This window comes from Tachysurus fulvidraco, chromosome 8 (genome assembly GCF_022655615.1).
Source record: "Tachysurus fulvidraco isolate hzauxx_2018 chromosome 8, HZAU_PFXX_2.0, whole genome shotgun sequence".
Taxonomy (NCBI): domain Eukaryota; kingdom Metazoa; phylum Chordata; class Actinopteri; order Siluriformes; family Bagridae; genus Tachysurus; species Tachysurus fulvidraco.
The window spans coordinates 19,944,353-19,958,152 of record NC_062525.1 but is presented as its reverse complement, the minus strand read 5'-3'; the positions used below and the strand labels follow the sequence as shown (position 1 = coordinate 19,958,152).

Below are 13,800 nucleotides of genomic sequence, written 5' to 3'. Positions count from 1 at the left end.
TATGTTCATTGTTTGAAGCACTATACAAATTAAATGTAATGCAATTGAATAAAAAAATAGTGCAACAGTAAGCAACAATGAGATTATGCCTCCTTTTTCTATCTAAGAAGGAAACTGTTCCAGATTTATCAGTAAGAAATAATGCACAAATGCATTTTGGGGTAACAGGATGCAACACGAAACCTGATAAATGACAATGAGACTGAGATCGCTTAAAGCCAAGACCTCCTGACCAATCAGATTTGAGCACTTAAGCCTCTCTGTGGAATAAAACATTTTATTTAAAATTATAACAATGAAGATTTTATTAATGAATCAAATAATGACAGTGGTGTGTGTGTGTTTATATCTAGAAACAGTAGTAGACATTAAAGAAACAATAAATAACAAAAGGACAAATTAGCATTAGCGAGATTTATTCCAATTATATTCCAATTATTCACTTATTAGCCAAATTTAAGATTTGCTCCAAATCAACCTGGAAAAACTCCAGATTAGAATGAAGACCTTGGATTTGTTCTAAAACAGATGGAAGTACATGTGTTATGAGAGCATTGAGTGCTCCCTCTGCTGGCCTGCAGAGGATTTCATGCACTTTAGCATCAGGACTCTATTTCCCACAAATCATTGCATCACCAACTCAGCACACCTGTTTCCTATTTGCAATCACCTGGTCTATTTAAGCTCACTCAGAACTCTTGGATGTCGCGAAGTATTGTTAGCATTGTCAGCATTCTGAGTGTATTATCGGTTCTGTCCATTGCCTTTTTTGACCTTGCTTGTTTATCGTGTTTGTGAATGTTTGCTACCTGCCCTTACCTACAACTGGATTATTGACTACTGTTTTTGGATTTCCTTTGATGTTGTTTGCCTGATGTTTGAACCTTGCCTGTTTTAGATATCGCCTAATAAACCAGCATTTGGATCTAACCTGTTTCAGGTGCATGACAACATGTCTGTTTAGTTTTTCATCTACACTTAGAGTCCACCAGCTCTTAAACTCCTTTGCAATCTTATTAAACTCTTCATCAAAGCTCTCCATCATCTTTTCTCTCATCATCTTTTCTGTTTCTGATCCTGTCTGATGCCACTTGCTGTATGTCATTTCTAAGGGTGAATATTCAGATGCAATGTTCTTTATCATATTACTGGCTGCTTTAAATTTGAATTCTGTAATATTGAATTAACATGAAATTAATGATCAGGATTCCAGTTTCTAAATTCTTCCAGATTTTTAATACATTTATATATGACTTTGCTAAAGATATAATATTTTGAGAAAACGATGTACTTTTTAATGTTATGATATTTTTGCATAAATTATATAAAAAGGGATAATGAGATTCAGGGTAATTAGATTTTTTTTTACCTAAACAAGGACTATTTGTTGTGTATATCCAAAGTTTATAAATATTTTTCCTGTTCTTTTAAGTTTTTTAATTGAGACCCTCACTGTGTTTTTTACCCTTTCGACCAAAGGGAACGATTATTTCAATCTTATTATTCCTACTTTCTTCTTCATTTGTTTCAGCATTTAAATCACGTTGTACATTATATACTGCATTGTTTGTCTTTTGTAAAATAGCAAATGCTTGTTGTTTATATTTGTATTTTAAAGACTTTAAAGATTTGTGAATTGGTTCAAAGAACTGATTTAGTTTGAGCATTTTCAAACATGTATAATGGTTTATTAGAATTATTTTTCGCAAAATCTAAAACCTCTTCATCATATTTTATATTATGTTTTAATAATGGTTTATTAATACTACAAACCAGAGTTGGGAGTAAGTCACACATGTGCAAGTCACAAGTAAGTCTCAAGTCTTAACCTTCAAGTCTCAAGCAAGTCCGAGACAATTTTTGTGAGAGTCAAGTCAAGTCACTGCTTTATGTCAAGCAATTCAAGTCAAGTCGTAGCTCGAGTCAAGCAAGTCACTGGTAAGTCATACAGATGTTTGATGATTTAACTAAATGTACTGTATATATTAAACAAAGTTAAATATACAGTATTTTGGACTATGAGAGTTTTATTTGCAACAAAAATTATTATATGCATTTATTTTTAAAATGTGTCCACATACAGGTTAGTTGTAAATACAAGAAGAATCTAAAAATGAATAAAAATCAAAACCACAAAGCATAAGATGTAAATGTAACTGAAATAAGGCCAACATAAAAGCATGAAAAGTTTCAATATGCTTCAAACATGGCAGAAGACCATGGAAAATTCTATATTAAAAAAGTACAATGGTTTCTATGCAACCAAAATTTTCGGGGACCAAGACATCATGGCTTATCCACATTGAGGCACATGAAGGATCCAGCAGAGCAGCTTTTAGGTATAGAGGGTCAGAGAATGGCAATAAGGGCCCATCACTCTCTCCATCTGCCATCTTCACATTAACAAAGATACTTCTGAAACTTCTTTTGAGAGATGTTTGCAGGCTACAGATCAAACTGCCCAAGTAGCACATCCTCTCATTTTGATTTTCCAGGTGGCGATTTAGAGAAAGGACACAGGTAACCACACAGCACTTATGGTCACGTTTTTCACCTTGTGTAAGATCTGTGGCTTCTGCAAAGGGTTGAAGGACTTGTACCAGTTCCTGCATCTGATTTCACTCTCTAGCTGTGAATATTGTCTCTTTGTGTCCCACCTTTTCAAGAAATGTACATAGTCTTAGGTCTTCACAGTTGAGCACTGCTTTCAGTTGCCTCAGTGTGGAATTCCAGCGTGTAACAACAGAGGCTGGGATTCCACTCTGTCCAAACTCCTTCTCAAAGAGGTACTTGTGTGGAGTAAGTAATAATAGCGGAAATATAGACTGGCGTAAAAGATGCGATGCGATGTTGAAAGGTTGGCAAAGTGGGCGCGTAATCTCAATAGAGACGATAGTCCAAAATCTCTGCTGGTTAACACATTTCTACCGGTTTAACATACCTAGGAAGCTCAGCAGGAAGCTCCTGTGTAAGTCACAAGCTGGATAACTGGTTACGGATGAGGTTGTCTAACTATATGGCTAGTAAGATATACTGCAGCAAAGGAGTGTTTTGATCCCGACAGGTAAGTTCAGCCTTAAGGGAAAGGTTTAAGCCTACGTGGAACATAGATATGAGAGCTACGTCATTCCCGCCATTTTGCGGTGCTAATATGCGGAATTTTATGGCGTAATTGGCCATGGAATCAGCCCCTCGTCTCTTCCTCTGGTGGGAAAAGTAAGCATAGGAAGAGTGCACCTATTCATCCGTGTCACATGTAGTAGCGGCCCAGTCCAGGGCTTTCCCGGTGAGGCGAGACATTAGGGAAGCACACTTTACTGTGTCCTCTTTATAAGCATCTGGCTGGTGGTTAAAAAAATCTATCACATTGATGGAGAAAATCCTAACTGCAATCAGCTGATCCATATAATTTTTCCATATTTACAGTGATGATAGTTTGCCTGGTGTGCTTAGTGCACGTTGCTTAAATACCCATACGGAAGAAAGTCCGCCTTCCAGGGAGTGGCCGGGAGTGTGTACAGTAAGAAAATCTTATATTTAAGTTTTAACGTCACATCCGTGCATGTGTACGTGACAGTGTATGTATTTGTGTCTTTTATTTGTCTGCCAGGTGGAATAAAACAGAATTCCAAATTTTGTAAAACTGAAATGGTGTGCTATTAAGGAAAAAAAACCTAAAGAGCTTCCAATTGTGCAATGTGTAATACACTTTTAATCTACTGCATCATTAGAGACAGTTTCTTAGAAATCTACTGGTACAACTTGCAGTGTCTGTTAGTGTATTATAACATTCTGAGCAGCTGAAATTTAAGAGAGCTCCATGTATTGAATAGAAGAATTGCATCAAATTAGTGGGTTTTAATATTTGGCAAACTCAGACCCCCCTGCTCTTGGGGGTAACTGAAGTCATGACTGAACCTCATCCTCAATCCTCTGTTTATAATCCTGCAGATAAAGGTAATAAAAGAGCTATTTCATTCCGATAAATATGACTCAAAATAAAAATAGAATAAAACTGAATAAAATGACCAAAAATTTGATGTACTTCTATACAGGTATATAAATATAAAAATATAATATAAGAAATAAAGAGAATGGTGGTACCAACCGTGTGATGTTATTTTGAATTGTGCAGATAGTGCAGATGTGGGCAGATGCTTGTGTGATGTATGTTGTCTAAAACCAGGCTGAGGTTGTGTGTGCTGTATCAGACAAGTTCAAGCTCTACATATTGTGGTTGAGGACCAGAACCGATCATCCTGTGGGAATGAGATGCTCCTCATTCTCTCCGTTTTGGCTTTCAGTGAGCAGAAGTGCTACCCAGACCACAACAGGGAGAGGAGTGAGATGTTCGGATGTCTGAGGTCCATCAATATCTTTGTCCAGCACTATTTTCTGGGAGCTCAGTGAGGATGATCTGCATAGCTGATCACATCACCCTCTGGAGAAGCCACCTGTCCTGCCTGTAAGGATCCTCATGTCCAAAATGTAATAAAAACTTTCCAAACTCTAGTAAAGGATCTCTCTGTGCAAGAACATTTCATTATTCATGACACAGTGAGCTAAAAAACACCTCAACTGCGATATATTGTTACACTACACATATTACTACTATATTACACATAATCTACTACAGCATCTGTTACAGGAATAAATCAGAAATCCTAGATTATATTTCAGTTGTACTTCATGCTTTGAGACTATGTTCATTGTTCAAAGCAAATAAAATAACAAATAAAATTTAATTGAATTGAATAAAAAATAGTGCACAGTAAGCAACAATAAGATAATTACATTTTCTATCTGGGAAGGTAATGGGATGCAACACCAAAGCTGATAAATGACAATGTGACTGAGATCGCTTAAAGCGAAGACCTCATGACCAATCAGATTTGAGCACTTAAAAATCTCTGTGAGATAAAAATTTTTATGTAAAATTATAACAATGATGTTATTAATTAATCAAATAATGACAGTGGTGTGTGTGTGTGTGTGTGTGTGTGTGTGTGTGTGTGTGTGTGTGTGTGTGTGTGTGTGTGTGTGTGTGTGTGTGTGTTTATATCTAGAAACAGTAGTAGACATTAAAGAAACAATAAATCACAAAAGGACAAATTAGCATTAGCGAGATTTATTTCAATTATATTCCAATTATTCCTCATTAGCCAAATTCAAGCATTGCTCCAAATCAACCTGGAAAAACTCCAGATTAGGATAAAGGCCCTGGATGTGTTCAAAAATGGATGGAACTATGTGTCTGTTTAGATTTTCATCTACACTTAGATCCCACCATATCTTATACTCCTTTGTAATCTTATTGAACTCTTCATCAGAGCTCTCCATCATCTCTTTTCTCAGTGTGGACTCAAACTCTACTGATGTTTCCGATCCTTTCTGATGCCACTTCCTGTATGTCATTTCTAAGTCTGAACATTCAGAAACAATGTTCTTTATTATATTACTGGCTGCTTTACAGTTAAATTTGAATTCTGTAATAGTGAATTTAACCTGAAATTTATGGTCAGGATTCCAGTTTCTCAGTCCATCATCTTCCAGATTTTGAATAAATTCATACATGTTTTTGATAAAGATATAATATTTTGAGAAACCGATGTACATTTTAATGTTATGATTTATTGCTAAATTGATTAAATTATACAAACAGGGAAGATGAAACTGGAGGGAATGAGATATTCTACCTAAACAAGGACTATTTGTTGTGTATATCCAAACTTCAGAAAAATTATTCCTTTCTTTAAGTTGTTTGATTAAAAAGTCCTCACTGTGTTTTTTACCCTTTGGAACAAATGGACCGATTAATTCAATCTCATTATTCATACATTCTTCTTCATTTGTTTCAGTAATTAAATCACGTTGTTCATTATTATTATTATTTTTTAAAATAGCAAATGCTTGTTGATTATATTTGTTTTCCATTAAAGACTTTGTTTGGTTTTTAAGCATTTGCAAAAACTTATCTGCTAAATGTTTTCTATCACGTAATGGTTTATTAAAATTATTTTTAATTAAATCTAAAACCTCTTTATCAGACTTATTAGTATAGGTTACATAACCATCTTCATTGATGAAATTCCACACTCTTTTATTGTTCTGGCCTTTTGTCCTTTCTGGGTTTGTTGATGGAGCAGTTCTGTATGAACACAAATGGTTATGTTCTTAATAATTATTCAGCCAGATCAGACACACGCACGCACACGCGCGCGCGCACACACACACACACACACACACACACACACACACACACACACACACACACACACACTTAAATTAATATTGAAATAATCATATAATGTAATACTCACTTTATCTCACTATGTAAACTATCAGTGCTGAGATGTCCCTTTTTCCTGAAGATCAATCACAGAATAATAATCATCATCATCATCGTCATCATCATCATAATCATCATCATCAACATTATCAAAGACACACAATGAATTTATACTCATTTGCAATTACTTTAAGATACTAAGATAATTGTATAATATAATATAATATAATATAATATAATATAATTCGAGCTTACGGTGGTGTTGGACCGCCCTCTAGTGGTAAAGAATCGGAACAACGTTTCATAGAATCCTGTTTAGGAAATAGGAACAGAACAAAACATTTCTTTAACAACTGAACTAAAAAAACTTCCCCCCCTCCCCTTTCCCCTCCCCTATCTTCACCCCCACCCTCCCCTTCTCTCTCTCTCTCTCTCTCTCTCTCTCTCTCTCTCTCTCTCTCTCTCTCTCTCTCTCTCTCTTTGGTAATCTCTTTACTTGTTTGTGTTATTATTTGTGTTACAGTTATTTTTGTTATACCCCGAACTTACAACGCCGCTTCGTTCATAACACATAAACACACACACACACACGCACGCGCGCGCACACACACACACACACACACACACACACACACACACACACACACACACACACACACACACACACACACACAAGCGCGCACACACAAACATACGCTTAAAGAGTTAAAGCTTACCTTTAGGTGTGTTACTTTTGCCCCAGATGGAGGGCAGGGATTAGGGAGCTCATCCGGAAACGCGGATGTTTTAGGATCAGAGTCCTGCAGGGATTCCGGCGCTACATGACGGCCTGTAACGCTGTTCGTGAGTCCTGCAGGTTCGTCTGGATCAGTAGCGTTTCTGGGCTCAACCGTATCCCTGCCCTCTGTTGTTTTTTCTATAGTTAAATTTTCTTGTTCGTTTTCTAGTGTAGGAAGTGTCATTGAATGTGGAACAGGAAGTGAGATTTGGGTTTTTATACTATGACATCAGCACAGAAAATCTGGGTGGAGACTTTACTGGAAATCCATTTCTTCTACACTGTAATTCAAAGCATTTCCCTTCAATGTCTCAGCACACACACACACACACACACACACACACACACACACACACACACACACAGAGTCTGTGATGGAAAGTTTTACTAAGAAGGACGAGCATCAGGAGATGATCAGGCGTTGTCCATCTAGCCAAGGGTAGATGATGTTATCTTTTCTTCAGATTCTGTGTTTGAATTGTCCTCCCTCATGCTACACAAGGTGTGTTGGTCCTGTTGCACAGCACAGTACACAAATTTTACTCTTGCCCATGCTTTCCAGTGTCACTTTATACTTTACATCTCTCAAAACTCCCACAAGAGAATAGGTTATGATCATATGATGGGCTGATGCACAGGATAGGGTTAGCCTATCATATGATAGGCTAATGCACAGGATAGGCTGGGCTAGGTAAAATGTCAAGAATGGGAAGAGAAGAATGTGACTAAAAACTGTTATGGGTGACACTAAAGTAAAAAATAAATTCTTTGCCATCTTAATTGCTACAGCTATTTGACGGTTGATGGATTTGGCCAGCTGGTCCATAAATGAATATTCTTTCTATTTGACTTCTGGTCTTTCCTGGTGTCTCTATCCAAGGTTTGGATGTTGGAAGCTGCTGTAACAGCTGAAGTGGTGGCTGAAGTGCTGTTGTAGAAGTTTCCAGCAGCACCAGAGCCATTAGAGTTGAGATAGAACTAGCATTCCATTTATTTGTGCTCTCTGAATTGGTAGTAAACAGTTTGAGTGAGAGAGTAACATAGAGGGACATAGAGCAAGATGTGGAGGATGTTTGTTCATATTTCATCTGTTCTCCACCAGAGTCCCCGGATCCCATTGAGATGGTGTGGCATGCTCTTAAAGACCATACCCAGAAAGTAGCAAAACCCGACTACAAAATCCGACTTAGTTGCTGCCGTACATAAATTCTGGTTTGGGGAACTTACACAATCCGTTTGCAACAAATACATAAATAGGCTGTTTAAAGTTCCTCCTGCTGTACTGAAAAATCAGGGTGGATACATGGGAATATAGAATACCGTACAGTGCATAAACCTAAGTGTAATGAAATAAAAAATGTCTACATATGACCATTTGAGTCATAGTGGGTTGAGTTGGGGTGAGTGCATATCTTTATATACACACACGTATATAAAGATATGCACTCAACCCCCACCCCACGCCTTCGCCGCTTCGTACTGCCAGTCTGATAAGCGGGTCTGCGACCAGCGCCGTAGAAAGGCTGCAGGACCTGATGGCTGCTTGCCTGTGCTGGATTACTTCCACCCCCCACTCCCCTCCCCTCCCCTGTAGAAAGTCGTGTGTTTATGGCGTACTGTTTATGTGCTGAGGTGTTTTTCCTGTTCCCACACTGTACTTCCTCTGGAGTATAGTCTGGGGGTTGTTTTTTTTTCTCCTCCCTTCCCTCATGTTATGCTGTATTTCTTTTCAATTCACTGTCTTCCTGTCCTGTCCCCCCCTTGTCATATTGTATGTTGGACAGGTTGATGGCTAATTTCACGGTACTTGTGACCAGTGACAATAAAGGCTACTACTACTACTACTACTACTACTACTACCATTTAAAAAAAAATAAAATCCTTAATTACCATATGTGTAACGTACAGAAGACAATGAACGAACAGATGAAATCAAAACCAGTGTTTATTGATAGTTCAGGTCTGAGGTAAAGCTGCAAGGCTTGGAGACATGGTGAAGGACGCTTCGCCCGTGCGCCGATAAACACACGCTCGATAAGGAGTTGAATCTGGTAACGTGTAGATCAGGATCTGGAAACGCTACTGAGAAGAAGAATGAGAAAGTCGAGTTAGTAAGCATAGCATACGAGACTGGACGGTGAATGAAGGCGAGAGCGTGGCTTATTAAATAGTCTGTGAGCAATTAGTGTTGAGTGACACCAGGTGGTGATTATCAGAACTCCGGTGATTGAGATCTGAAGGAAGTGTCGTGAGAACCTGGCGTATCCGTGACAATATGACTTTTTGCCCTTCTTCTTTATTAGATTTAACCTTATTTTTGCTGGCAATAAATATCGGGCAGAAGCCTCTGTTATATGTAAAGGCTTTGTTTGTTTTATTCGAATGGTTGTATACTTTAAGGTCTCTGTAGATTTTATACATTTATTTATTTTATTCATTTACACACAGTTATCATTGCATGATTTTTAATGCACAACAGTCCTGAGGTGCAAATAGTATCTGCCACTATATATAAGTACCAGTAGCATACAGTATAACTACTATTAACACTTAATATTACCAATAAATGCTATAAATGTTAAATAATATAAGAAATATTAAAGTTAACAAATGGTAAACTTATACCTGTAAACAGGGCTTGATACTGTGGCTAGTGGTTTCCCAAAAGGATAAGACTAACTAATCCTATTCGACCAGCTCCGAGTGGACATAGAACCATCACAGGTCCGGTACCTGAGATGGGCTCTTAATGATGACACTAAGCGTCTGTCGATAGAAAGCATCTTGAAGTCATTTTTATGTATGTTCTCTCTCTCCGGCCTTCCTTACACTAGCAGCCAGCTTTTCATCAGTTTTGTTTTTAGGAAAGTATTTTATGTGACTAAAGTTGACAATGGCATGTTGTGAGATCATGCGTCGAAAAACATGCCCAAAATAACCACTCATTCAATTAATAATTAATTAATTACTCAGTGAAATGAATCTATGTTTTACACCATGAACAATAAACAACTTCGTAAACTGTATAGACTGAATTATATATCTGTAATGCAGACACTCAGAAGAGTTTTCAACAGCTGATTATTCATTCAGAGCTTCACATTTTATATTTTAATATGAAAAAATTAGAGGTCTGGAGTCCCTAGACAATCTGGTCTACAGTATGTAGGACAGTGGATTCTGCGCTAGCTGGTGGATATTGTGTGAAGCACAACACATATATTTAAACTCTTAAAAACTTGGCATCAGGAATCCACGTGAAATTCTGTTATGTTTCCCGTGAATCTGCATGAAAATTCTTAATAGCCACATCTGTACAGCACATTTGTAAAGTATAAATTATAATTTAATTGTGTGTTATAAGAACATTGCTACATTAGCTGAGACAAAATAGGCTTGTGATCTTTTGTAGGTGGTAAAATTACAGTCCATCTTCACACTGGTCACTAGTAATTTTCTACAAAGAGATTTCCTTATTTAATACCCAATCAAATCAAATCCAATTTTATTTGTCACATACACATACATACAGGGTACGACATGCAGTGAAACGCTTTATGCAACTGTCCGGTATAAGAATAAAAAGGAATGCAATTTAGGATAAAAAAAACAAAAAAAACAAAAGGAGATAAATAAAAAAAGTATATACTATATTTAAAAAAATATATATATATATATATATAAAACTATATTAAATATGAAAATGAAATATATAAAATAAAATATGAAAATATAAGTGGAGAAATTGAAATAATGTATATACATATACATATGCATATATACATAAATGTGTATGGTTTTTTAAAAGATTGTCCTTAAAGTGTCCAGGTGCAGTATGGTGTGTATATAGTGTATAAAGTGTATAAAGTGGCACTGTGCTGGGCATGTCCAGAGTTAAAGTGTCCTTAAAGTGTCCCCACATCTATTTGATGTACCTTACAGGATGGTCATTGCTTTTTTATAGCCAGGGTCCTTTATTTGCTTGTTTAGGTGTATTTTGGATAAAATTATAATGTAATTTTCTTGGCTTTGTTAAACTTACTATTTTAAACTTTTTCTGTTACAGGTGAACATAAGACAAGGACATGTGGAAATGTAAGTATTACTTTTTTTAACTGCAAAAAGTGGGGAACTTTTCAGACATTATTGTTGAAACATGGTGGTCATACAAAAACTAACTTTCCTCTGTAGTGAACAAATGCTGTACAAACAGACCAAACAACTGATAAAAACTTCACAATAATGCACAAGTAATCAATATGTTTGTTTTTGGACTCATATAGCATTTGTTCGCTACGGGGGATAAATTTGTGAGCAAGTAATGTTAAATTTCTCCAAAAAGTTTTAGATGAAGAAACAAAGTCATCTACTGTATATATTGAAAGGTCTGAGATTAAGTATATTTTCATTTTTTTTATTTTTTTTAGTAAAGTTACATCGGCCATCTGTTTATCCCACCCCAAGAGGGCGCCATCACCTGAGTTTTGGACTTTGCTCTTCCTATATCTCTACTTCCTGTAGCCACCTGTTAAAAGCCATCTGAAACGTGTATCATGTTGTGAAGTATTGCCAGCTTACCACTGTCCCTACTGAGCATTTTCGTTCATCTTGCCTTGTTTGCCTCGTGTATGTGTTATTGCCTGTTCTTGACCTCGTCAATTGGATTACGATTTGGATTTGTTTGCTCTACGGAATATCTACCTGTTATTGAACCACTGTCTGTTTATCTAACCACGATTCTCAGCCTTCCCCTTTGTTTGTACTGCTGTTTCTTAATAAATCTCTGCATATGGATTCTAACACACAACCGAGTCAGTCTCCAACATTACACTGTACACTGTAAATAGATTAAGTTATACATGGTGTACGATTTTTTTTCTCCCTATATTGACCTAAATAAAAGTTTCAGAAACATCATTAATTTCCTTTGTTTCTATCATATTTTCAATTTTTTTATTATAAAATCCTCACTGTGGGCATTGTTTGGGTAAAATGACTCAGTTTCTTTAGGACAGGAGTTACATTTCATGATTGGATATGCATGTTGTCTACATGTCATCCTTACTAAATCTTTGACTTAAGATTCTTTAAACATTACTAAAAACTGATTAGATATATCAGAATTACAAACTTCTTCCTTTGGTTCTTGTGCTAGTTTTTTTTAGAATAAAACCTAAAACCTCTGCATTATTGATGTTAATCGTACAGAAATTCCAGACTTTTTCTGCTTCCTTTGAGTTCGGCGATGGTTTATTTCTGGAAAAAATGAACAAAGTTGAATATTCTTTATAACTATGTGCCAAAACTTCCTTCTAGGGATGGCTACTATAGAAAGCATCATGGTCATCTTTGTCAGTGTTGGTTGATGACAGATTTAATATCATGTTATTTAATGATTATATTTTATATTTAAAAATAATTTAATAACTTCAGGCAGGACCCATCATATTCTCACAAATCTTTTGTTCTGTTAAAACGGGATGCTACTCACAATAATAATTTAAACAAAATAATATATAGTTAAATTTAATGGTTGTAAACACACCACTGCACCATGCTGTCTCTTTGCACTAATAAATATTAACAGTGGGGCACGTTGTTTGAGAAATGCTTCAGAAAACTGGATCGGGCCGACAAATGAAATGTTCAGTGCGCATGTCTGACATTAGCAGAAAGCTATTGAAACATTGACATGGCAGATAAAACGAAAGCGAATAAAGGCTTACGATAAGGCAAGAAGCAGGACCCGTGTTAATATAGGATCAGCTCTCAAGCGCTGGAGAGAACTGAACGTCTTCCACATGAAACGGAGCTTAACCTTTCATGGTACAACACACAGTACTACAGAAACACATTTGCATTACCATAGTATTACTCATTGAGTTCATTTATTGATAAAAATATCCCTTCGGCCAGCTGCCTCAGCAGGTTCCTCCATAATAGTTGCCTGGGTTGCATATGTATGTGTGGGGCGGAGCTATCAAAATGGGGCTGACACCCATTTGGATTAGGGGCATGTTTTTTTTTTTTATTATTTCAAATGTCAACATTAGCTTTCAAACAATGTGCACCACACCTTTGCTTATAATAATAATAATAAGAAGAAGAAGTAAAAGAAGAAGAAGAAGAAGAAGAAGAGGAAGAAAAGAAGAAAATGACGAAGAAGAAGATGGAGAAGAAGAGGAGGAGGAGGAAGAAGAAGAAGAAGAAGAAGAAGAAGAAGAAGAAGAAGAAGAAGAAGAAGAAGAAGAAGAAGAAGAAGAAGAAGAAAAACAAGAATTTTTTGATTTTAAATGTTTTCCATTGGTCCCCCTCCTGGATAACAGACCAAATTCATCAATGTAATGTCCATGTAACATCTTTGTTTCCTCTTCCTTTTGTTCTGTTTAGTTTTTGTCTGTTTCTGTTTTATGTCATATTATTTATTAAACCCTATTCATTTGAAGCTATCCTGTGTATGGGTCTGTCTTCCTGCTTCTGGTCATGACAATATGTATATATTTATGACCCAAAATAATAAGGGAAGGTGAAATGCTTGTGATGACATGGACTGCCCAAAGCAGGGTTTGATCCACAGAGGCTAAGCTCCCCGATCGTCTACCTACATCAGAAGGGTCCAGAAGAGGCAGTTGAAGAGCATATAAGGGAAATTACCTATTATATAATATATAACCGCTCTGAGACTCAATCAAAACCTTTCTAATTGCTAACTGCAGCTATGTGACCGAGAGCC

General features: G+C 36.5%; 1 protein-coding gene and 1 long non-coding RNA gene across 2 annotated transcripts; one reads left to right on the top strand and one right to left on the bottom strand.

Moving 5' to 3' along the window:
- Positions 1-5,112: 5,112 nt before the first annotated feature.
- Positions 5,113-7,272, bottom strand: LOC113658482. The gene is made up of 4 exons (XM_027170984.2): positions 7,006-7,272; positions 6,545-6,600; positions 6,321-6,365; positions 5,113-6,148 (listed from the first exon to the last, which is right to left on the bottom strand). The coding sequence occupies exons 1-4, from the start codon at positions 7,249-7,251 to the stop codon at positions 5,149-5,151; spliced, it is 1,347 nt and encodes a 448-aa protein (XP_027026785.2). The 5' UTR covers positions 7,252-7,272; the 3' UTR covers positions 5,113-5,148.
- Positions 7,273-7,394: 122 nt separating this feature from the next.
- Positions 7,395-12,116, top strand: LOC113658478. The gene is made up of 3 exons (XR_003444404.2): positions 7,395-7,506; positions 11,134-11,162; positions 11,495-12,116. It is a non-coding gene; the product is annotated as an uncharacterized LOC113658478 (long non-coding RNA).
- The last annotated feature ends 1,684 nt before the right edge of the window (positions 12,117-13,800 follow it).